Source organism: Pelobates fuscus, chromosome 10 (assembly GCF_036172605.1).
Source record: "Pelobates fuscus isolate aPelFus1 chromosome 10, aPelFus1.pri, whole genome shotgun sequence".
NCBI classification, from domain to species: Eukaryota; Metazoa; Chordata; class Amphibia; order Anura; family Pelobatidae; genus Pelobates; species Pelobates fuscus.
In genome coordinates, this window is record NC_086326.1 from 145,275,796 (window position 1) to 145,300,858 (window position 25,063).

A 25,063-nucleotide genomic window follows, 5' to 3' on the forward strand; every position below is an offset into this window, starting at 1 on the left:
AGGTTAGATATGTAACGGAACCCTCTGGTACATTGGTACTTGGAGAGGTCAGCCTTCTTCCCACCGACTAGAGGCCTGGTCTGGAATGGGGTTCTGCTTTGGGGAGGCAGGTACATTGGGGCCATTTGGGCTAGTTCCTCCCTGGTTTGGGTTTTCAAGTTGGGATATCCTTGTTTTAAAAAGGTGATTCTTTCTCCATTGCCCTCTGTTGGTGGAAACTGGGAAATTAAATGATTTGTAGAATTACAATATGCAAATTAGGAAAGTGCAAAAAAGTTTTTTGTCCCACTTCTATCCCCCCCACCCCCAGTAATCTGGAAAATTTTAATTGTTATATATTTGAGAAATTATGTTGTTTGTTCTTCACTTTATGTATGTTTATATGTTTATGGTTGTCATCACATGTTAAGGACCAATTCCCAAAGGCTATTCCTAGTTCAAAATAAATTATTGTATGTTCGTTCCAAAAGGAAGAGTGTCCCATGTGAATGTTTAGGGATTCCAGTAACAGAGTCTTCGGACCTGTTGGCTGGCTGCACAATCCCTCTAGCCTGGGACAAGTAAAAAAGAGAACTAGACCTGAGGACCGCAAGTGTCTTTGTAAAGTCAGGAGCAATCACTATAAGCAGAGCTGTTGATACCGGCTTGTGGAACTGAAGAGGCAGAGGGGACAATACCTGCCTGGAAGAAGAGAGCTGCAGTCTGGTCATGTGGAAGAGAGCGCATTCAAGCTTCAGCAAAAGGGTCTGAAACCTTCCAGGCAGCAAGGAAGCGAACCTGGCGAAGGTATTGGTCAGAGTAGGGGAGCTCCAGCTCAAGATACATTTTCAGCAGAACCCCAATTTGAAGTATGAAGGAAGGTACATTAAAAGTTGTGACCCTATTTGTATGTTACATTTTATGTTTTTATAGGGTTACAACCTTTCATGTACCTTCGTGCTTCAAACTGGGTTTCTGCTTTAAATATATCTAACCTGTGCGTCTGCATGATCCAGGGCTATGCTTTAGCCTTCCCACTGTTTATTTTTTATAACTTTGCCGCCTGTAAATACTTTTGTTCCCTTTTTTGAATTAATGTAATGATATTAAATTAATGATTTAGGACATAAAATAAAGCATAATGAGGTTAATGCTTTAGAGGCACCACTAGGGGCAGAGTGTAGGCCATTCTATGGTTTCCTTAAGCCATGTGCTTCTGGCAGTGACGTCACAGGCCAGCCTACTTAACCCCTTAAGGACGCATGACGGAAATTTTCCGTCATGCTGGTCCTACCCTTAAGGACGCATGACGGAACATTTCCGTCATGCAGTATGTTTCCAGCAGGGTCTATTACCTTGCTTGTAACTATGAGCCCCAGGTATCATTTGATTCCTGGGGCTCCCCTCTCTCACCTGGGGCCAGAATTAGTGGCCCCAGACTGACTGATGCTCTGTTTGCAGAGATCAAAGTGAGCGCTGCAAACAAGCATTTAAATGGGGATTTAAATCCCCACTATTACAATTTCGTGTGATCAGGGTTAAATCCCTGCTAACACAAGGGAGTTCCAGGTATCAATGGAAACCTGGGGCTCCCCTCTATCAGCTGGGGACATTTTTAGTGACCCCAGCCTTTTTGATGAGTTACATGCAGTGCTGGAAGTCAGCGCGACATGTATCTGCTTAAATAGGCATTTAAATGCCTATATCTAGATTGTGGTGTAAGCAGGGTTAAATACCTGCTCACACTAGGAAACCCAGGTATCATTAGAAACCTGGGTCTCCCCTCTGTCAGTTTGGGTCATTTTTAATGTCCACAGACTGACAGCTGAGCTGCATGCAGAGCTCAAAGTGAGATCGGCATGCAGCTGTTTAAATGGGGATTTAAATCCCCATAGAGCACAATGCAGTGTGAGCAGGGTTAAATACCCGCTCACACTAGGAAACCCAGTTATCAATAGATACCTGGGTGTCCCCTCTGTCAGCTGGGGCCATTTTTAGTGGCCCCAGGCATTTTGATGAGCTGCATGCAGAGCTCAAAGTGAGGTCGGCAAGCAGCTCTTTTAATGGGGATTTAAATCCCCATAGACAGCAATGTAGTGTGAGCAGGGTTAAATCCCTGCTCACACTAGGAAACCCAGGTATCATTAGAAACCTGGGTGTCCCCTCTGTCAGCTGGGGCCATTTTTAGTGGCCCCAGACTTTTTGATGAGCTGCATGCAGTGCTGAAAGTTAGCACTGCATGTAGCCATTTAAATTTCACAAAAACCTGGCTAAGGTGTACAAAGGGGGTCATTTTGTACTCAGGAAATATAGCTGAGAATAATTTTGTGATTTAATTTACAGTAACATATATCAGGTTTCCATAATTAACTACTAAAATACAACATGTGTGTGTAAAAATGCAAAAATAAAACAATATGATAACATTTGAAAGTAATTGGTGCTAACATAACTGTATAATAAAGCTCAAAATATACCATATGACATAGCCTGTGGTGTTTACTTTCACAAATGGTATGCATTTATGGAGTAATTTTAACTGTCAAACTTCTACAATGCCCTAAAATGTGATATAGACACACCAAATCCATTTATCAAAATTCTAATTGTAAAAACTGTAATGGTCAGGACTCGTTTAAGGCACTGTAGCTTCACAGGATAGTGGCAAAGACATACATTGGGGGTATTGTTTTATTCAGAAGAGTTTGCTGAGCATAATTATGGGGTTTTGATCACAGTGGCACATACCAGACTTGAAAAATTACCCCAAAAAATGTAACGTGTATGTAAAAAATGCAAAAAAAATATTTTACCACAAAGTTTGACATAAACTGGTGAAAAAATGGCATCACGTTAAGGCACAATATATACCATATGAGATACACTGTAGTGTCTACTTTCACCAATGGTAGGTCATTGAGGGATAAATTCAACAGTTAAACTGCTACAATGCCCCAAAATGAGACTTGCTCCATCAAATTCATCTATCAAAATTATCACTGTGAAAACTGAAATGGTCAGGTCTCTTTTATGGCACTGTAACTTCACAGGATAGTGGCAAGGACATAGATTGGGGGTATCATTTTACTCTGTTGATATGGCTGAAAACAATATGGGGTTTTCTACAGCAGTAGTATATATCAACTTTATGAAATACACATTAAAAATCATAGAATGTGACGGCAGATAAGAACCATTCCTTGTTTTATGTGTGTATGTTAGAAATCTGAAAAAAACAAAATTTTACTACACGATTTAGCAGAGATTGGCAGCGAAATGGCTACGTAAAAAGTGTCAGAATACCCTTTGGTAAATAGCCTGTGATGTGTGCTTTATATAAATATATACTTTTGTGCAGCAATTTTGCTTTCTGTGATGGCTATTAAGCTTACAAGACAAACATGACAAATTCTAAAATAGCTCCACATTAAAAAAAGTTTTTACTCCTTGTATTTTGTGACCTGTAACTTTCAAAATAAGCTGAAATCCTAGACATATTATGTACTCTGAAAATCAGAACAACTAATTGAATATTTTTGAAATTACTTTCCTTAAGCTGCACTTATTATACACACGTTATTATTGCCTAAACTGTGAAAAAAACACATGTATTTCATTTTTTTGGATTTTTTAAATAATAAATAAGAATTTATATATGTATATGTCACATCAGATTAAAGCCCTTTTTGTCCTTTAACCCCTTAAGGACCAAACTTCTGGAATAAAAGGGAATCATGACGTGTCACACACGTCATGTGTCCTTAAGGGGTTAAAAAACGATATATAACATGTGTTGGTGTAATAAATAAGAAAAATGCAAACAGAGGTTGAACACAAACAGCAAAAAATGCAAAAAATGCTTGTGTCCTTAAGGGTAAGTCCAGTTTTTGAAGCTGCGTCCTTAAGGGGTTAAAGAAAACAATGAATAAAAACCAGATGTAGGAGGGATTCAGTCTCTCTTTTGCTCTCCCCATGACTGCCTAAGAATGTAGTAGCGGAATGTTTAGCCCCAGCCCCACAGGCCGGAGCCTGTGTAAGTTTGTTCATGTTCTGTATTGTGCACACAATGTTATAGTGAATGCTCTACTGCCATGGGCTAGTTTGGTGAGGCATGCAGTTTTAGAAAAATAGGGTGCTAGCAGGGAAAAACCCGTTTCCCCCACCAGGTATATATGACAAAGTAATATCCAAGCACACCAATAGTTAGTGCAGAAAAAGGATTTTAATGCTGTGTTATATGCTTGATAACAAAGTGCAAAACAGAGACACAAGAAAGTATCAATAGACATGTTTTGTATTGTACCATATTAATCCATTCTTACATCTAGCATTATAGCCTTTTTGTAAGCAATTTGTTTTGTATAATTATTGTAGTAAATTGATATCCTGATAGCATCTGCTTACTTGTTATTATATTAAATATACACTTAATATCACAACGTTTTGTGTATTTTCTATCCACATATTCGACCATAATACCATGGTTAAAAAAAAAATAAAAAAAAAATATTAGTGTTATTTATTGCTTAATTATATATTAATAAAAAGTTTAATATTCATCTTTAAGTCACGGCCCCAATATTTAACGTTAGCACTTCATGTGGATTATTTCTGCATTTCACTCAGGGGTTCACTAGCTCTGTCTAGCTATCCCTGGGTTATCTGAATACACTTGCCTTCCAGCTATCTCTGCCCTATTTCTCTTACCATTTTAGCAATATTTAGTGAATCAGACACTATTCAGGTGTTGCGCATAATTGTTTTTTCATGCAATTAATTATGCAAATCTATGAAACTCTGTTGCATGATCACTTCCTGTTTTACACCCTATATAATTTGCTTTATGTTTATGTATGGCTGTCTTGAAAAAAGTCCATGAGGGACTGAAACGTTGTCCTTAACGTGTGCCACTGTTACACAATAAATGACACCTTTTTACAATAAAAGAATATTGATTGCACAAAATACAAAGACCTCTGAGTGCATTTTCTGGGAAAGTATATATATTCCTCCTTTCACAACGACTCCTGGCGTACATGCTGACACGTCCACCTATAGTCCAACAGAGAATATGCAGCCGTTACTGCAGAATAATATTTTAGGTGAGACGGTCAACCAGACAATCGATTAGACGGAGCAATATCTCAGCCAATATCCAGTGTTTTATAACCAGAAAAGAGACATGGTATCCCACCAGTGTCCCTGAATTAAAACAATTCTGGCCATTTATAATTCGAATGAGGATTATAAAGAAGCCAAGTATTAGTCAATAAAATCCTATATGCAATACCCTAATTAATTTCCCCAAACAATGAAACGACCCAGATAGGAAATGCTGCTATAGTTTATGGACTTCAATGACTACACTAAGTGCCTGTAGGAAGGTCATCCGCAGTATGATATTTAAAAAGGAACACTATAGCATTAGGTATACAAACCTAACGATAAAGTGCCCCACGTTTTTGGTATATATAGGTCTCCCCCTTTTTCCAATAAATGTAATAAAATAAAGCCTTTCTCCAGCGATTAAACTCCCTCTGCGCTGCTCATCTCTCTGCTTGGTCATCGAGGAGGCATGGCCTTCTCCAGCAATGACCCAGTACAATATTTCTAATAGAGGAGTATTGGAGACGCGATGCGCATGCACACACAGTTACACACAAGCATTTATTTCTTCATAGGAAGTTAAAATAGTGATAAAAGTTCACAATTAACTTTATTCCTGAATTTGTGAAACCACACAATAATACCAAGTGATTAATTCAGTATCCAATAGCTATGTTTAACTAGGATGGCAGACAAGTGTTTTAAATCAACAGAAAATTGCATTAGGCTTGTCAGTAAAAGCAAAAAATTCAAGAAACCACTGTGGTACTCTGCAGATGTGGCCAAAATAGTAAAAAACTAAAAGTTAGCATTTAGTAATTATAAAAAACCCAGAGTGAGGAAGACAGAATGACCTATAAGATTAGGCAGAAAGAGGCTAAGCAAGTTATAAGAGCTTCCAAATCACACACAGAAGAGAAAATAGCACAGTCAGTAAAAAAAGGGGTACAAAACTTTTTTTAGATACATAAATGAGAAAAGAAAAGTAAAACAAGGATTAGTTAGATTAAAAACAAAAGAAGGAAGGTATGTAGAAGAGGATAAAGGTCTAGCTGACTGCCTCAATAAATATTTTTGTTTGGTATTTACAGATGAAAATTAAGGAAAGGGATAAAGGATAAATTAGTTATTTATTACACGTGAGTTTACAGAGGAAGAGGTTCTATTTCAACTGTCAAAAGTAAAGACAAATAAGTCAATGGGACCTGATGGAATACACCCAAAGCTATTAACAGAGCTTAGTGGTGTACTAGCAAAACCATTAACAGATTTATTTAACCAATCATTGTTAACAGGAGTAGTCCCAGAAGATTGGAAGTTGGCGAATGTTGTGCCCATTCACAAGAAAGGTAATAGGGAGGAGACGGGCAACTATAGGCCAGTAAGCCTTACTTCAGTAGTGGGGAAAGTGATGGAAACCATGTTAAAGGAAAGGATTGTTGAACATCTAAAAACACATGGATTTCAAGATCAGAGACAACATGGGTTTACTTCAGGGAGATCATGCCAAACTAATCTTATTGATTTTTTTGATTGGGTAACTAAAATTATAGATCAGGGTGGTGCAGTAGACATTGCTTACCTAGATTTCAGTAAGGCTTTTGACACTGTTGCACATAGAAGGCTTATCAATAAACTGCAATCTTTAAGTTTGGATTCCAATATTGTTGAATGGGTAAGGCAATGGCTGAGTGACAGGCAACAGAGGGTTGTAGTCAATGGAGTATATCCGAAGCTTGGGCTTGTCACCAGTGGGGTACCTCAGGGATCTGTACTTGGACCCATTCTCTTTAATATTTTTATTAGTGATATTGCAGGAGGTCTTGATGGTAAGGTATGTCTTTTTGCTGATGATACTAAGATATGTAACAGGGTTGATGTTCCAGGAGGGATAAGCCAAATGGCTAATGATTTAGGTAAACTAGAAAAATGGTCAGAGTTGTGGCAACTGACATTTAATGTGGATAAGTGCAATATAATGCATCTTGGACGTAAAAACCCAAGGGCAGAGTACAGAATATTTGATAGAGTCCTAACCTCAACATCTGATTTAGGGGTGATTATTTCTGATGACTTAAAGGTAGGCAGACAATGTAATAGAGCAGCAGGAAATGCTAGCAGCATGCTTGGTCGTGTTGGGAGAGGTATTAGCAGTAGAAAGAGGGAAGTGCTCATGCCATTGTACAGAACACTGGTGAGACCTCACTTGGAGTATTGTACGCAGTACTGGAGACCCTATCTTCAGAAGGATATTGATACTTTAGAGAGAGTTCAGTGAAGGGCTACTAAACTGGTTCATGTATTGCAGGATAAAAATTACCATGAAAGGTTAAAGGATCTTAACATGTATAGCTTGGAGGAAAGCCGAGACAGGGGGGATATGATAGAAACATTTAAATACATAAAGGGAATCAACACAGTAAAGGAGGAGACTATATTTAAAAGAAGAAAAACTACCACAACAAGAGGACATAGTCTTAAATTAGAGGGACAAAGGTTTAAAAATAATATCCGGAAGTATTACTTTACTGAGAGGGTAGTGGATGCATGGAATAGCCTTCCAGCTGAAGTGGTAGAGGTTAACACAGTAAAGGAGTTTAAGCATGCGTGGGATAGGCATAAGGCTATCCTAACTATAAGATAAGGCCAGGGACTAATGAAAGTATTTAGAAAATTGGGCAGACTAGATGGGCTGATTGGTTCTCATCTGCCGTCACATTCAATGTTTCTATGTTTTAAATCCACTAATTGTATTTGTAATTGGATCACCAGTTGTTTGCACTTGACGTTGTAATTTTTTTCACTGGTTTTATTTGGATGTGATTATATAAATATGAACTACTCACACTTGTTATTTAGACTTGACAAAGGCACATAAAAGTGCTGAGACACTGTCTGTTTTGGGCTCCTTCAATAAAGACTGCCTTATGAGAAAACCACGGGTGGGCCCAGACATTGTATACTTTGTTCGTATTCAGTGTCCCGTTGAAGTTGTGTTATTTGTTTTGAGCTCTTTGCCTTTCTACACCTCTCTGGTTGTCCTTTCAGCCGTTTTTCCCTACTTTTTATTTTTTTTGACACTTTCTTTTCTGCCTGGTCACCTGGTCTCCCATTACTTCTACTTTGTGTCCGCGCGATTGGTTATTGCCATTCCGGTATTCTTTTCTTCCTGCCCAGGCTGTCTAGCGGAACAGGTAGGACCATTTTTGTCTATTTTTTTTCCATGTTGGTCAGTCTGCGTGAGTTTATTTCGGCCAACTTTAACACGTAGCAGCTGCGACACGCTCCTTCCCACGTACATTTGCCACAAACTCCTGCAGGAGTGTGGAAGCTCGCCTCCTGCCCGACTATGGTCCAAGTCTGAAACACTGTTTGGGAGCTACCCTGCCCAGCCACCATTAACAGCTATCCCTAGGTGCCCCTGGTATGGCACTTTCTCTTCATTCAAATGGAACCGAACACTTGCTCCCTGGCGGCCCTTCACATGAACCAAAGCCACATATAGTCCTCAGCGGTACTTAGCCGCGAACACTATGGAACTAATTTTGGCATGAGGACTTCGTGGGCCCCCGGTCACCTCAGTGGGACTTAGCCGCAAATGTTATGGAACGGTTTTCGGCATGAGGTGACCGTGCGGTTCCCGGACAACTTGGTCCTGGGGTTTTAAACTACATTGAATTCCGCCAGGAGAGCACTTTTTGGAGGGAAGGTGCCTGAGACTAAGGGGAACAAACGCTACCTAAGAGCCAGTTGGAGGACCCCATTAGCGGATGCAGGAGCTCTTGAAAGTTGACCGGCATAAGCACCAAACGCCCTGGAACTATTTGGGACATAGGACAGCGTGTGCGGCCATTTAGAACATTAACACCGTGTTTCCCCTACACTGCATGGATCTAAGCGCTATTTGGACAACTTGGGCGCTCAGATAAGGGCTATTTGGGGTTGTACGATATGTGGGGTTATTTTATGTTTTTATTATGTTTTGGGGTGTTTTTCTCTCTGTTTTGGGGAGATAATTAGCTTACAGGTCTTTAACGCAATTATCTCCCAGCCCCAGAGATTCTTAGGAAGGGATTGTGTTCAATACAATGGAGACCCCTGCTGGGGTCTGTGCATAAAAGGCTGAGTTTGGCCCATTAAAATCATTTGACTCCCAGAACTATGTTGTCTAGTTGCTGGGGGGGAAAGGGTCTTTATTAATACATTGCTTCTTTCAGCTTCGAGGAAGGAATAGCGGAGATACCTAGTCGTGGTATCTCCCTCTACGAATACTGGCATTATTTTACAGTTTTATTTACCTCTGTTACAAAGCCATTGAATACAGGGGTGAGCCACCTTTTGTTTCTGACAATTTCCTCTGTAATATAAGGATATGAGTGACCCCCCCTGGTGTAAAACTTTAGTTTGCCCTCAAGTTACAACTGCACAGTTATCCATACTATAAATATCCTTGGTATTTGGGTTGAGCCCCCTAATAGAGTATAGACGGAGGGCCCACCATCTCCGAACCCTGTTCACCAGGTATCCACTGTCATCAAAACTCACAGCAATCTGTCATATACACTGTCAGCAAAACTCACAGCAATCTGTCATATACACTGTCAGCAAAATTCACAGCAATCTTAGATCTAATTTGCCAATAAAACTCACAGCAAGCTGTGATATAAACTGTCATAGAAACTCAGAAATCTGATATGTAAAATGTGTGAGATATACACTGTAAGAAAACCTATAGTCATATCTCAAGAAAACTATGGCAAACCTGTAGAAATCCGCCGGGGAATCCCAGCAGGGCAACAATAGCCGAGATCCGACCACCGTGGATGGAGGAGGGGCCGCGAGTAGGCGCACCTTCCTCGAACCGGTCAGACGCCCGCGGCTCTAGAGGGAGCCATCGCGGTGAGGCGGCCACGTGCGCAAGCGGATCCGGCCACCGGGTACTCGCGTACGACCGTGAGTACCCCGGATGCCGGCAGGCTCGCAAGCTCGGGGGAACAGAGGAGGCAGCCAGGTGGCTAGTCTCTTGAAACCCCGAGCGGAACACAGTAGCGTGCGGTAGAAAGGGCGGGAAATAGCAGAAGAGTGAGAGAGAGTGGGTGGAGGGGGGAAAAGGGCAAAAACAAAGGGAGAGCAAAACCAGATAGGTATCTCCAGGGACCCCCACAATGTAAATGAAAATCTCCCCAAGTAGAAGACAGGGGGAGTAAGGAAGAGCCAAAAAGCACATGAATCCCAAAAACTAAGCATAAAATTAATATAAAATCAAGATTAAATCACAACAGAATCAATCTCAATAAATCATAATCATAATTAATCCTAATAAATCACAACTAATCCTCATAAATCATAATTAATCCCAAAGCCACCAACTAGAAGCAGGAGGCAGTGGTACTCTGACCTGTACTGTCTGCGGAGCAGCAAAGAAAGAGGAAATGATGCATGGGGAGGGGAGTTTTACAGTACCTAACTTTTTTCTGATTGGTTGTTTTTCTGTGCTGTTGTGGAGTTCTAGTAAAAAGAGACTTAAGCAAATACGAAGCCTCCTGTCATGTTATAAAATTGACATGTATGTAAACAGGTTGTTGATCCAAGTAGAATTCTGATTGCCATTACAGAGTCAGGAAGGATTTTTTTTCCCGCTTTGTGGCATAACTGGAAAAAGCTACACTTGTTTTGTTTTTGGATCAACAGCATAAAAGTATTGGCTTAAGGGTTGAACTTGATGGACTTTAGTCATTTTTTCAACCTAGACAACTATGTAAATGCCACCGAGCAGATGATCAGAAGGAGAGTGCTTATCACAGAGACAATATTTACAACATCAAGTGTCTCAGCATTTTAAGGAAGTCCATAATTGAAGATCATGCTAGCTTTAGTGTACTAATAATCTTAATTTTAATAATGACAGGAGGCGAGTATTTTGCATCTCTCTCTTTACTAACTCCATACAGCAGTAAAGAAACACATAGAAAAAAGAACCAATCACAGGAGAGCAGGATGTACACAAGGCAATGTGACCTTATCATTTCCTCTTTCATAAAGTGACAACAAGCAGAAGTAAATGAATAGAAAACAATAAAACTAATAATAACCGCGGAGAGTCGCACGAATATTCCCAAGTTGTGGAATAGTCTACGAATCCTCTGAGCGAATAGTCTTCTACAAGAGGTTCCAGCTGGTTCTCGGATGAACGTGGGTGTTGACGAGTTTTCAGTTCCCTGGAGTGATCTGAACGAGGTTCTCCCGGAAGAGAGTGTCTCGTCTTCCCCGCCTGTATTAATTACTTCTTTCAGTAGTTTATCAGGGCCCACCAGGCTCCGAGCTACTGGATCGGGAAGGAGAGGATGTCCCCTGAAAACTGGGTAAGGAGGTCGAGCGGGAAGCAAGAAGACCGTCCTGACGTGTCTTTAGGTCCTGAAGGCAAGTCGGTTAACTACGTGAAAGTGCTCTTCCCCAGGATTGAGTGCCTTTCACCTAGATGTGGTGAAATGCCCTGTGGACGTAGTAGGAGGTATATTGATGGTATCTGTGTGTACCGTGTTCTCTGTCCGCTTATCTGGAGCACCATTGGTTGACTCTCGCTCTATATGGGTAATAGAGCTAGCGGTAGCGGATCTCGGGTCAGATGTCCCGAAGTGGTCGACGACCGGCTCTGTTGCCAACCGGTTCCAAAGAATCCCTTGTAAAGGTAATCGCATAACACCTCCTTCCTAGGGGTTTGGGCCCTTATGAAAGCTGTGGGACCCTTGCGTGTCTAATAAGTTCCCTTCGGAACTTTGTGCCTTGTGCCTGGGGTTCTGACTATCTTGGCGCCCAGTACCGCCAACCATCCGTCAGTGCGGAGGAGTGCTGCTATGGGCATCCTATGGGAGAGGCCAACACTGGGGTTTCCTGCGAGGAGCAGAAACAGTTTTTTTTTTGGAGTCCATATACCCATATAAGTTGAGCCGTTCTGACCGGCATGGAAGGGCATGGGTTTGTCCGACCGTTAGCAGATATAAGGGATACCCCTGTGTAAGACACAAACCAGTATTCAGGCACAGGATGCAGGGCAAACAGATCAGTCTACTATGACAGTAGGAAGTGTTCACGGAAACCCTTGCGGGTCTATTCCGAATCGTGGCCAAATAAAACAGACTGGGGCTCACCCAGTACATAGAGGTTGCCATAGCATTGCCTCCGCTCAGCAGCCCTGTGCAGCGCACGTATAGTGGGGGCTCACACCAAGTGCACAGGGTATGAACCCTTAAGTGCTGGCCATCGCCCTGATAGAGAGTGTCAGTCACCTCTTCCATCATTAAATTCACCTCAAGGGGAATATATATCGTTAAGTAGGCGGCTCGGAACTCCTGTTCAGCGGTTGTAACCGCATGTCTCTGTTCAGCATTTTAGTGCAGTGCACGCCTAGCCGGGCCTGTGGGCCTTTAACTGCAGGCCGCAGAATAGGTACAGGGCATAAACCCGTACCGTATCATGATTCATTATCAATGGAGGCATTCCTTCAGCTGTAGGTAGAGGCTGTTGCCGTAAGACTTCCTTCGGTTGGATAGTGTGACTCGCCTATCGTAGGGGTCTCACCCCAAGAGCCCCGGGTCTGAACCTGGAAGTGCTGGTCCCAGATCCAAAGTTCGGATTTTCAATCCTTGAGCTCGCTCTTGAGAGGGGTAGTAGTAGAAGCAGCAGTGCTGTAGGGGGCTCACCCCGGTTGCACAGGGTATGAACCCATCAGTGCTGGCCATCAGCCTGATATAGAGTATCCTACAGCTCTATCAATAATTAATGCACCGCCATGGGGGATATTCTGCGCTGAAGCTTGCGACTCTGTCCCGTTTTTTGCAGAATAGATTGGCTTATACCTAGTCAGAGATCACCTCGGGTGCGCGGGGTATGTACCCGTCCAGCGTGGGTCACGGCCAAATAAAACAGACTGGATGAGAGCACAATCTGTTTCATTGTGTGCAATGCACCATGCAGACCCCAGCAGGGTGTAGTAGTGTGCAATTTATTGTCTCAAAGTATCAAAACAACCCCAGCAGGGTGTGTGATATGGGGTACCCCAGCAGGATATCTGTTGTAGTGTAAATAATGCCAGTGGACCCCAGCAGGGTCTGTATAAATGACCGTAAGGTGTAATAACCCCGGAAGGGTATTCTGTATCCGTCACTTAGAGTTGTCAAATTGTCCCAGCAGGGCAAACCACAATATTGGGATTTGTATAACTGGGCCTCACCCAGGATCACAGAGGTGGCCACAGGGCGACCTCCAAAAAGCAGCACGGTAATCAGGGCAGCACCCCAGGCAGGCACAGGGTAATAAGCCCTTTAGTGCCTAATATGGCAGTAATGAGACAAAAGTGACTGACCTCTGAGGGATAATAGGATATAACACTAACTCTAAGCTCCGTCGTGTTCTGACCGGTAGTCTTAAATGATAGGGGTCATCCCTTTGAGCATCCATTACCAGACAGAGTCTTGCTGTAGATTCCTGATCCAGGTGATATCCCTTCAAATCTCCCATCACTGATATGTATTTATACAGTACCATCTTGATACTCCGTGTCCAAAGGTGCTATCCCTTTAAGGAATTCAAGGGTGATATCCCTTTAAGGATTTGGTATCCCTTTTAAGTAGTTCCAGAGTGGTATCCTTTTAAGGAGTTCCCTCTAAGGGTCCAAGAATGGTATCTTTAAGGAATTTGAGGGTGCTATCCCTTTAAGGGATTTTTGGATTTTTTTTGGGGGGGTGATATCCCATAAAGGTTCCAGTACCTAGAACCACTATACATGAGTACGACTCAAATCTGTAAATAGGCCAGTTAGAATACTTACCTTTGCCTGGATTCGAACTTGGGACCCTGGGGTCCAACGTCTGTGTTAGAGAATCGTGAGCCACAAGAGCAGCAAGGCTAACTGACAGCCCAGGTATATGTTACTCTCGAGCGCCGGAATTGTGGTGGGTGAGAGTAGCAAAACGCCCACCCATAATTTTACAAGTCGCAAGATTAAAGATGGCCGCCAAGGGTAAAGGAGGGGGAACATGGTCCCTGGAGTCTCGGTAGACGCGGGATCAAAGATGGCCGCCGCGTCATGCTCGGTCGCCCCACAGACTGCCCTGCACCAAGGTAGTGGATGTTGGAAAGCATCCAGCACATTAACGGGTGCACTGTATGGGGCAGCCTGAGAGAGCGAGGGCAGTGAGGCCGGCCGTCCCCCTGAGGGTTGTAGGAGGAAGGGGTCGAACGGATAGGCCGGAAGAAGGGATTAATGCTGGGGAGCTGACGGGAACCGCGGGAGGGAAGGGGTTAAGCTCCAGCCAGACCCAGAATCCCCATGAGACCCTGGGGGGAAGGAGGAAAGCGGGAAAAGAGGGTCCCCAGATGCTCCAGGTATAGAAGGCCAGGAAAACCGCCAGAAAAGCCATGACTACCATAACTACACATAAAACCTATCAAGTCAATAATAAAATTTACAACTAACACCTATTAAATCCATGTTATAAAATACACATGATATCTATTAAATACATATAAAGTACATATAATACTTATCAAAACAAAGGATGAAAAGCCTATAAAACTGATATATTAATCACAACTAAAGGTTATGAATTGAGGATAACATTAAATCTACATAATATCTATGAAATAACATAGAAAAAACACAACTGCACATAGTACAGAAGCACAGCAAGAACATACAGCAAAGTATATAAAATATATAATACAGAAACAACCTCAAAGAGGCAATAGAGACATAAAGTAATGGAGGAGAGTAATACTCTGACCGGTCTGCTTGATGGAGCAGCAAAGAAAGAGGAAATGATAAGGTCACATTGCCTTGTGTACATCCTGCTCTCCTGTGATTGGTTCTTTTTTCTATGTGTTTCTTTACTGCTGTATGGAGTTAGTAAAGAGAGATATGCAAAATACAAAGCCTCCTGTCATGTGGTAAAACTCAGATCCATCCCTATTAGAGTTCACAGGAATCCAGCAAGTTAAAAAGAATTGGAGAGGGGGCAATTTTATACAGGAGTTAGGAAAACAGAGATGAGATGGATATTCAAAATAAATGCCCTTATTCCCAATGGACTGGATAATGATTTTGAGATATGCCATTTTTAAAATTAATTTGTTTTTATTTTTTATACTTATATATATTTACTTGTTGTGTATTTTTCTGCACTTTTGGCATATATTTTTTTATAGATTTTATATGGAATTTTTTCACAGTCCATTAGTCACAAATGTCCATCTCAGATCTGAATAGTAATTTTATACTGTATTTATTGAAGCCTTTTCTACACTTTTTAAGGGTTGGATTTTTGAATGGTGACACTTTATTATCCACGGGTGCTATTACTAAAGGTTGTTATGATTTGATTATATGATTAAGTTCTATAATATTGCTGTATCTAACCTTACTATTTCCCTTATGAATGTTGTATTATGGAAACTCTTGTGTAATGAATGTTACTTATGACTGATTTGTATGATGGACTACTAATAGGCTTATTTTGCACAAACAAAACTCCATATAATTTACCAGTTACTGTGTAGGATTATGATCAATGTGTATGATGGATATTTAATGTGCTTATTTTAGCACAAACAATACCGGATGAAATTTACCAGCTATTATTTATGAGCGGTTTAATAACTGTTATTAGAGTTGCAACAGAATGGACTGTATATATAATGACATTATGGAAAAAGCACTACGCAATACGTACCCGGGTGGGCGGAGCTTAAACAGCTGTGGCAGCCGGGAAAGACGAACAGTACCGTGCGAGAGCTGGTAGAGCTGGGACCGCAACCTGACTGCACATGAGAAGGCAGACCGCAGAGACACCCAACACTTTGATGGGAGATTCCTCAGTGATTAAAGGGAAACTCCAGTGCCAGAAAAACGATCGACAGCCACTAGAGGTGGCGTTAACCCTGCAATGTAAATATTGCAGTTTATGAAAAACTGCAATATTTACAGTTGCAGGGTTAAGGGTAGTGGGAGTTGGCACCCAGACCACTCCAATGAGCAGAAGTGGTCTGGGTGCCTGGAGTGTCCCTTTAAGCGTGGTTGTGAGTAGCGGGTACATGAACCGTAGTACTCACCACTTTATCTTGTAAGCGGCTGTGCATCTCTATTGAGTCTTACATGAACATGGTTGTTTTTAAAGATTTGTTTAATAAATGCATTAACTCTTTGCTAAAAATACTGGTATAGTTATACTTCTATGTGTGACATACTATTTAGCAAGTCTTCATTGATCTGCCAAGTAAATTGCTACCTAACACGCAGTAGAACTTGCCGAGCCCTGATAAACCAGGATGGTTTCTTCTAGTCCAGTAGGCCTCAACTTTCCTGAAACGTGCAGCACTGTCCAGGAAGAATACCCCATGACTAAACTAGTAGCTAAATCCATCAGAATTCCCAGTGACTTCAGAGAACAGCCTAACTGGAGGGGAGGAATTCTAAACATTTAGTGGCCACCACATGCGACTTGTAGAACATAATCTCTGTGATCCATATAAAAGATAATAAACCAAATCATTTTGTTCCTGCAGCTTACAAAATAATAACTATAGACACTGTGTACCGGGTTTTTGATGATATAAGTGAATGATATCTGCTCTATAACCAAACACATTGCTGATTAAACATCGTCTCACCCAAGGAGATGAGGGGGTGGTGACTCTCCGTCACTTCCTTGTAAGTTTCCTTTTTCCCTTTTAAATGCTTCCAAACCTACAAGAAATAACAGACAGTGAGATCCCAACATCTTTATCCAGTCACCATCCAGACACACCCTTGGTTTTACTCTATGATGTCCCATTCCCAGCAGCCTCACCTCTCCAGTCAGCAGGTGGATGATCTGATTGGTCAGTTCCAGGATGTTCTGCTCATTGTTTCCCTCATGTATCAGTGAGTGAGGTGGACACACCGTGCTGGAGCTCTGGGTCTTGCAGGATCCTCTAAACACACAGGGACTGCTTCTCTGTATTGTAGGATCGTCAGATCTCTTCACAACAATGTAATCCTACACATAAAGAAACATGTGTTCGAAATATCTCTCCTATAAGCCTAGACTTCACTGGTTACACAGAACGTCACTTTGCTACCTTGGAGTTATTTATAATGTTGTTTTATTATCTTTTTCCTGGAAGGGGAATCACCTTAATCCTGCTAGTATGTGCTTCTACCACCCACCTCTGTCACTGCTACCCCTGTCTGTGTGTGCGATGCCGGCCTTCTCCATCATAAAGTCCTGTATAGTGCACAGGGCTGAAAAATGCTATGCTAGGGATACCTGTTTATAATCAGGTCTTATCACAATCCCCACATTTATACCGTGACCAAACTTTAACACCAACAGAAAAAAATTCCACAAATCTCAGTATTGCAATCCAGCACCGCTAATGACCCACAATCCTATATGTTTTATTTCTACATTCAAACACTGTCTATCTGGCTACTATAATAGATTTATTAATTACATGTTTATTAAATATATCCCCAATATCTACTTCACAAATGTATCCATAATAAGTCTCAGAATATCCATGTTAAAGCACAGGATAACAGAAATTTTTACTTACCGTAAATTCTTTTTTTCTTAATATGGTGGCAGTACCAGTGGGTTTTGCTCCTTCCTGTGGACAAGCATCTAACAAGCTTAATTAAATCAACAAAACCCCTCCCCCTTGCCCTATAAGAAGGGCTATCCGGCAAAACCAACCTCAGTAAGTAGCAAGAAAAATCCCAAATAGAACTCATGCGAATCAAGATAATGTAAAATAGAGGGAGGGAAGCTGTACTGCCACCATATTAAGAAAAAAAGAATTTACGGTAAGTAAAAATTTCTGTTTTTTCTGTCATATGGTGGCAGTACCAGTGGGATATAGCAAGATCCTTAACTAGGGCGGGTTCAATGTCACCGTAGGTCGCAACTTATACGCCTAAAAGGCAGTTTCAGAGGATGAGAACATCTCTAACCTGTAGAGCTTTATGAAAATGTGGAATGGAAGCCCAAGATGGTGCCTAACAGAAGGCCACTAGAAAAAAACAAGTGTTCTTACTGGCCCAGAGGCAGCCAATACTCCAAGCGTCCTGAGAGAAGCCGGAACTTGAAGACCACCGGGAGAAAATGGCCAACCAACATACTCGCCTGAGTCAAATGAAACAAAAAAGTTGCAGGAATCACTGTATCCTGACACCTTTTATGGGAGGCTAACAAACAGAGGACCAGAATAACTGAGCTCTTTAGTCCTAGGAAAAGAGACATCACAAAGCTCCTTCAAGCTACACTTAGTACCAACCTGTAGGGAAAAAAAAAAAATATTTAGCGTGAAGAACCACCGTGACCATGAGCAATACTGAAAAATCATCTGGGGATGAAAAATGACTGAAGCTCTCTGAACATATTAGCCGATAAGATGGCCCCCAAGAAGGTGTCCTGGAGAAACAAAACTTGTAAGGGAAACCCTTTGACAGGATCGAACGGGTGTTACCTAAAAAAATTTTTAACAAAATATATCAAAATTCAAGGACAAAAATACCAGGAAGGGAAAACAGAACTCTAGGAGGATGTCTGGACCTGGCAGATTACAAAAAACCTCAAGCTTAAAATCTGGATGTAAACTCTAAGAACAGCAGGATTCTCAGGCTTGAAGGCCTGGACCTCAAAGCAGAAAACGCCGAAGCCTGCCGAACAAGAAAAAAACAGAAGACATAAAGCAAGGGTTTTTAGACGAATGAAACACACCAGCAGGGGTGTTCCCAAAATCCCCCCAAAAAATTTCTAACCCTTATCAGAAAGTAGACCTTTAAACAGGATATATAGTTGCCAAGCAACATAGCCAAACAAATCTTCCCGCAGACCTAGATGATGAAAAAGAAACCTAGCCGTAGTCAGGCTATCAACCTGAAACTCTACAGAACCACTAGGGTAGATCCCTATACATCATGAGACCGATAGAGCTTCGAACGTTTGGGAATCAGAAACTTTATGCTCAGCATGGAATAAGAACCAGGATAAGGCTCCGATAGACCTAATTTTCTAAGACAACTAGAAAAAACGTAAGCGGAAGTAAGACACATTACAAAGAGAGTAAACCATCACCGAGGGACCTGTAGTGAAACAGGAAGTGACTTGGTCGTTGAAAAGTTTGTCAACAGAGCCCTGGCTGGAACAACAATTTTCCACTCCAGAGAGTCAAATTACACGGACATAAGGACCAAACTTCCTAATTTCAAATACCCTCTCTGAGCTAGACGGCTATGTCAATCCCTCTGAAAGGAACTACCGAAAAATCTACTAGATGAATTTGCACCTCAGCAAGATAACCGCATGCAGGAGAGAGAGAGAGAGAGAGAGAGCGCCTAACCGGTTCCTCCCTGCCGGTTGATGTACCAACCCTGTAGAAGAGTGCGCATGAAAATTTACAGCCTTCTGCCATATCTACGGAATGAAGAGATGAAGGGTGGCAATACACCTTACAACCCCTGGAATCTGCGGATTTTCCCTTAATCATTACCACGAAACATGAAGGGGATTAAAAAAGAGCATCTGTAGCGATACCCAGAAAACATTAGACGGAAGACAGACTTCCTGAAATGAACTCTATCTAATTTGAAAATTGGATCCGCTACTACCAACACCCCTTCTTCTATGATCGGGGAGAGAAAACAGTGGGATTTCTTTTTTAACATGTTACGAGATCTAGGGACTCTTATGAATAGGCAATAGAATATATGGATTGCTGGGGAAATGTCGGTCTCCCTCTGTATGCTCAGTCTGATCTGATCTCAGTCTGATCTCCAAAAATTAAAATAATCGCCTTAATATACACAACAGTACTTCTTTAGACAGTACCGAGGTTACCCGCTAATCACCTGCTACAAGTAACGGAATTTATTAGACCACTGCAATTTCTGAAACGACTGGGGCAGAGGTTAATCCTGTTCTGCAGTGTGTTGATGAAAAAACACCTACATTGTGTGTGTTCGTTAACCGTCCAAATTGCCAGAGAAATCAGTAACCTATACTGAATCTTGTATGAACAGAAAGCATACCTACACAACCTATGCCATATACCGGGGTTACGCAACTCCTGTGGAGATGATATAGATATAGATATACGAGCTACTGTGAAGATGCCATCTCTATACCGGCTAATGAGCATACATCTCCTGGTAACTCATCCATAGAGAAACTAGTGAAGACATATACTGAGGCCCTGTCTTCCCAGTACCTCATACATAAGGCATATAGAGTATACCTATATCCCATAAACTAGTGAGGCTTTTTTTTTTTTTTTTTTTTATATATAGAGTATATAAAAGGAAAAGAACCCCCCTAAAATAGCCTATAGTGGTTACTGAAGTTGAGACCACCCATCAACTCGACAGAGTATATAGTAGATGTACATACTAAGGCTGAGTCCTCAAGTAACTCCTAACAGAGCATGCACGGAGGTTGAGTTCTCATTCTTAACGAATACAGTGCATACAACTAATGAAGCGGAGGCCACACTTCAAACTCGGCATAGAGCATATAGTGGGTGCATCTACTAAGGTCGAGTGGATAACAAAACAATGCGACATAGAGCATCTAGTGGATACATCTAAAGAGGTTCTTGTCCTTATACAAGGACTTTATAGCGTGTACCCTTCTGAGGCCGAGTCATCTTAGACACACACACAGAGCATATAGTGGGTACATATACTGTGCACAGCAACTCGTCATAGTGCCCATAGTGAGTGCATACACTGCTCACAGAACTTGTCATAGAACATATAGTGGTAACCTATACTGTTCACAGCAACACAACAGTGCATATAGAGAGAATATATACTGCTCATAGTAACTCGTCATAGAACATCTAGTGATTACATATACTGCACATAGTAACACGTCATAGTGCATATAGTGAGAATATATACTGCTCATAGTAACTCGTCATAGAACATATAGTGATTACATATACTGTTCACAGCAACACGTCATAGTGCATATAGCGAGAATATATACTGCACATAGTAACACGTCATAGTGCATATAGTGAGAATATATACTGCTCATAGTAACTCGTCATAGAACATATAGTGATTACATATACTGTTCACAGCAACACGTCGTAGTGCATATAGTGAGTATATATATACTGCTCATAGTAACTCGTCATAGAATATATAGTGATTACATATACTGTTCACAGCAACACGTCGTAGTGCATATAGTGAGTATATATATACTGCTCATAGTAACTCGTCATAGAACATATAGTGATTACATATACTGTACACAGCAACACGTCGTAGTGCATATATTGCATACATCTTCTGCACACAGCAAGTCGTCATGGTGCATATAGTGAGTACATATACTACTCAGAGCAATTCGTCATAGTGCATATAGCGAGTACATATACTGCTCACAGCAATTCATCATAGTGCATATAGTGAGTTTATATACTGCTCATAGTAACTCGTCATAGAACATATAGTGATTACATATACTGTTCACAGCAACACATCGTAGTGTATATATTGCATACATCTTCTGCACACAGCACTTCGTCATAGTGCATATACTGCTCACAGCAATCCGTCATAGTGCATATAGCGAGTACATATACTGCTCACAGCAATTCGTCATAGAGCATATAGAGAGTACCTATACTGCTCACAGTAATTCATCATAGTGCATAAAGTGGGTACATATACCGTCATCTTCGTCCTCTTCTTACCACGTGGCTTCACACTTTGCAAATGAAGTGTCTAAACTTTTACAGAGATCATTTTGAAGGAAAGATTAATTTACCTCACCTCAAAATGCCTCTGAACCGTGTGGGGGGTTGGTGACACGGCGTACCACTTCTGGCAAGCATCCATGCTGTCAGTGGGTACTGCACAGCTTCATCTATGCCGAGCATCAAACTTCGCGCCCTTTTTTTTTTTTTTTTTTTTTTTTTTAAATAAAGTTTCGGCATGCGCATGCGCACCACCGGAAACTTTTGGTGGAACGCATCACCTCCCGGGCGTGCGTTCCACCGCTGTGCGCAGGTCATCAAGACCGCCTCCAGAAAGTATTCGCCGGAACCTTCTCGACATAAGAGGCAATGTATCCATTTGCTCCGTAACCATAACGGAGGTAGCATGGTCTCTCAGCTAACCGCCCGGGCAGCTCTCGGACCGGAATCCCCCAGACCAGCAGCCTGTGTGTCTCACCCTCCAGATGCTGTGTCCTTCCCTCTCGGGACAAGAAAGGAAACTGAGGTTGGTTTTGCCGGATAGCCCTTCTTATAGGGCAAGGGGGAGGGGTTTTGTTGATTTAATTAAGCTTGTTAGATGCTTGTCCACAGGAAGGAGCAAAACCCACTGGTACTGCCACCATATGACAGAAAAAAAAGTGTGTAGTTGCTGTGCCATTCCCAGAATCCCTCACCTCTCCAGTCAGAAGGTAGTTGACATCTAGGGTCAGATCCAGGATCCTCTCGGTCATCTGATTCCTGTTTGTGTTTGTCATCATAAAGCCAATCAGGCAGCCCGAGAACAGGAATTAGAATATTCTGTAATTACAGATACACAGTGTATTTCAATGGATACAATAAACACAGCATATACCTAGGGCTGTATATTTACCTCCTATACCTTTTTTATATACATTATAATTAGAGATGTCCCGAACAGTTCGAAATAGTTCACCGGGAACTATCAGCAGCAGACCCTCCCTCCCAGAATGTGTCAGCTGACTGTGAGGTACAGGGTCAAAGTTTACTCAATGATGACGAATAGGGGGCGGACAGGAAATCGCATATGTTCGCGAACGCGAACAAGCTATGTTAATTGCTAATCTAAAGGGAGGAAATGTGTGGGAGGCAGGGCAGCCATCAGGGGGTGACAACCATAACAGTTGTCACGGGCCCGCACACTGATGGGGCCCATCGGGTGGCCCACGCACTTAGGGCCACCTGATGGGCACTATATCTTCATGGGCCCGGTCAGCGCTGTGGCATAGCGCTGTGGTATCGCGCGACCGGGCCCCTTTAAAAATAAAAAAACAACCGCAACAAGTGCTGCTGGGAGGAAGTGGTCACTTACTCCCAGTTCACTCCGCGCGGGAGGAGCACGCGCCTGGCAGTGAGGAAGAGCCACGCCGACTCCCAGTCCCATCAGCCCCAGCCACCTGCAAAGAAAAGGTAAGAAACAGGAGGGTGGCTGGAAAATGAACTCTGTGTGTGTGTGTGTCAGTATGTATGTATATATGTCTGTCAGTAAGTCAGTATGTATGTATGTATGTATATATGTATGTATGCCAGTATCAATGTATGTCTGTATGTCATTATGTATGTCTGTATGTCTGTCAGTATGTATATATGTATGTCTGTATGTACGTATATATGAATGTATGTATATATGTATGTATGTCAGTATCAATGTATATCTGCATGTCATTATGAACGTATGTCTGTGTGTATGTGTGTATGGATGTCTGTATGCATGTATGGCAGTATGTCTGTATATATGCATGTATGTCAGTCTGAATGTATGAATGTATGTCTGTATGTCATTATGAATGTATGTGTGTATGGATGTCAGTGTCTGTATGTCTGTATATGTATGTATGTCTGTAGGTCATTATAAATGTATGTGTGTATGTATGTGTCTGTATGTATGTTAGTATGTGTCTGTCTGTCACTATGAATGCCTGTGTGTCTGTATATATGTGTATCCAAGAAGAAAAAACTCACAGGCACTCCAACTTCAAGCCGCAGGCAGATTTATTATGACAGAATGCAACGCAACGTTTCGACCGGAAAGGTCTTTTTCAAGCCTTTCCGGTCGAAACGTTGCGTTGCATTCTGTCAGAATAAATCTGCCTGCGGCTTGAAGTTGGAGTGCCTGTGAGTTTTTTCTTCTTGGATTATTGTACTGGGATTGCTGGTCCTGCTCTGGAGCACCCTTGGCCGTTGGGACTGAGTGCGGTTCTCATCACTTACTCTGCTCAATTGTATATATGTGTATGTCTCAGTATGTCTGTGTCAGTATGTATGCCTATATGCCTGTATGTCTGTTAGTGTGTTTCTGTTAGTATGTATCTGTGTGTGTGTGTATCTGTGTCCTTTTGTATCAGTGCGTGTGTTTGTGTCTGTGTGTGTATTCCTGTGGGTGGGATATGGAGGCGGACCCTGTGGGCGGGATTGGAGCCGGGCCTCAGGGGGCCCAGACCCTGAGCTGAGTTAGGGGCCCCAAAATTTCTGGTGGCGGCCCTGGTGGGAGGAAACGTCTATGGGATTGGTTACTGTTGTGGTGAACCCCTCCCTTGCATGGGAGAATCTCATAAAAGCAGGAATGTTCCCATTAAAGTTCAGTTCTACTCCTGATACGGTGTGTCATCCAGTGATTGGGAAAGGTGATGGGATACTATTGGATTTTATTGCTGACTGTGCTGGATATTCTCTTGGATTTATTACTTGTTCCTGCATCCTCTTAATATATTGGCGGAGTTCAGCTGTGGGAAATCAGCTCTCCGCTACAATGATGAATGTCTAATTATAATTATTATTATTATTATTATATTTTACTTTTTGGATGGCTTGCAGGAGAACAAGGTGGGTTACCAAGGGGCCGGGAGGGAAAGCTTTTATGATTCTCTTGTTTAGTTTGCTTTTTATTGATCGAGATTTAACAGAAAGTAAAGAGAGAAGATATACATGATACAGCAAAATACAGCATATTCATACCAATAATAGAAGTATACAGTTATTGTAGATATTACACGGTATTTCACTAAATCCAATGGTATTTGAACGTAGTATGGTAGGAATGCTACAAATGAATATTATGAATCATACAAGTAATGCAAAGCAATAACATGATGAAAAAAGACAGAGTACGATAACATTAGGTACCAGTCGTGTTGGTTCAGTAATCTCCTAGAAGGTGCATCTCATAGAACGTTGCATAATATAAGGCCTAGGG

The 25,063-nt window shown here is 41.8% G+C and overlaps 1 protein-coding gene across 1 annotated transcript in view; it reads right to left on the bottom strand.

Moving 5' to 3' along the window:
• The window catches only part of LOC134575151 (zinc finger protein 721-like), a 254,227-nt gene that overhangs the window by 119,877 nt on the left and 109,287 nt on the right, over positions 1 to 25,063 (bottom strand). The window contains exon 3 of the mRNA XM_063434369.1: positions 13,913 to 13,918. Coding sequence (XP_063290439.1) covers positions 13,913 to 13,918 — 6 coding nt within the window. The remainder of the gene's footprint in view (positions 1 to 13,912; positions 13,919 to 25,063) is intronic.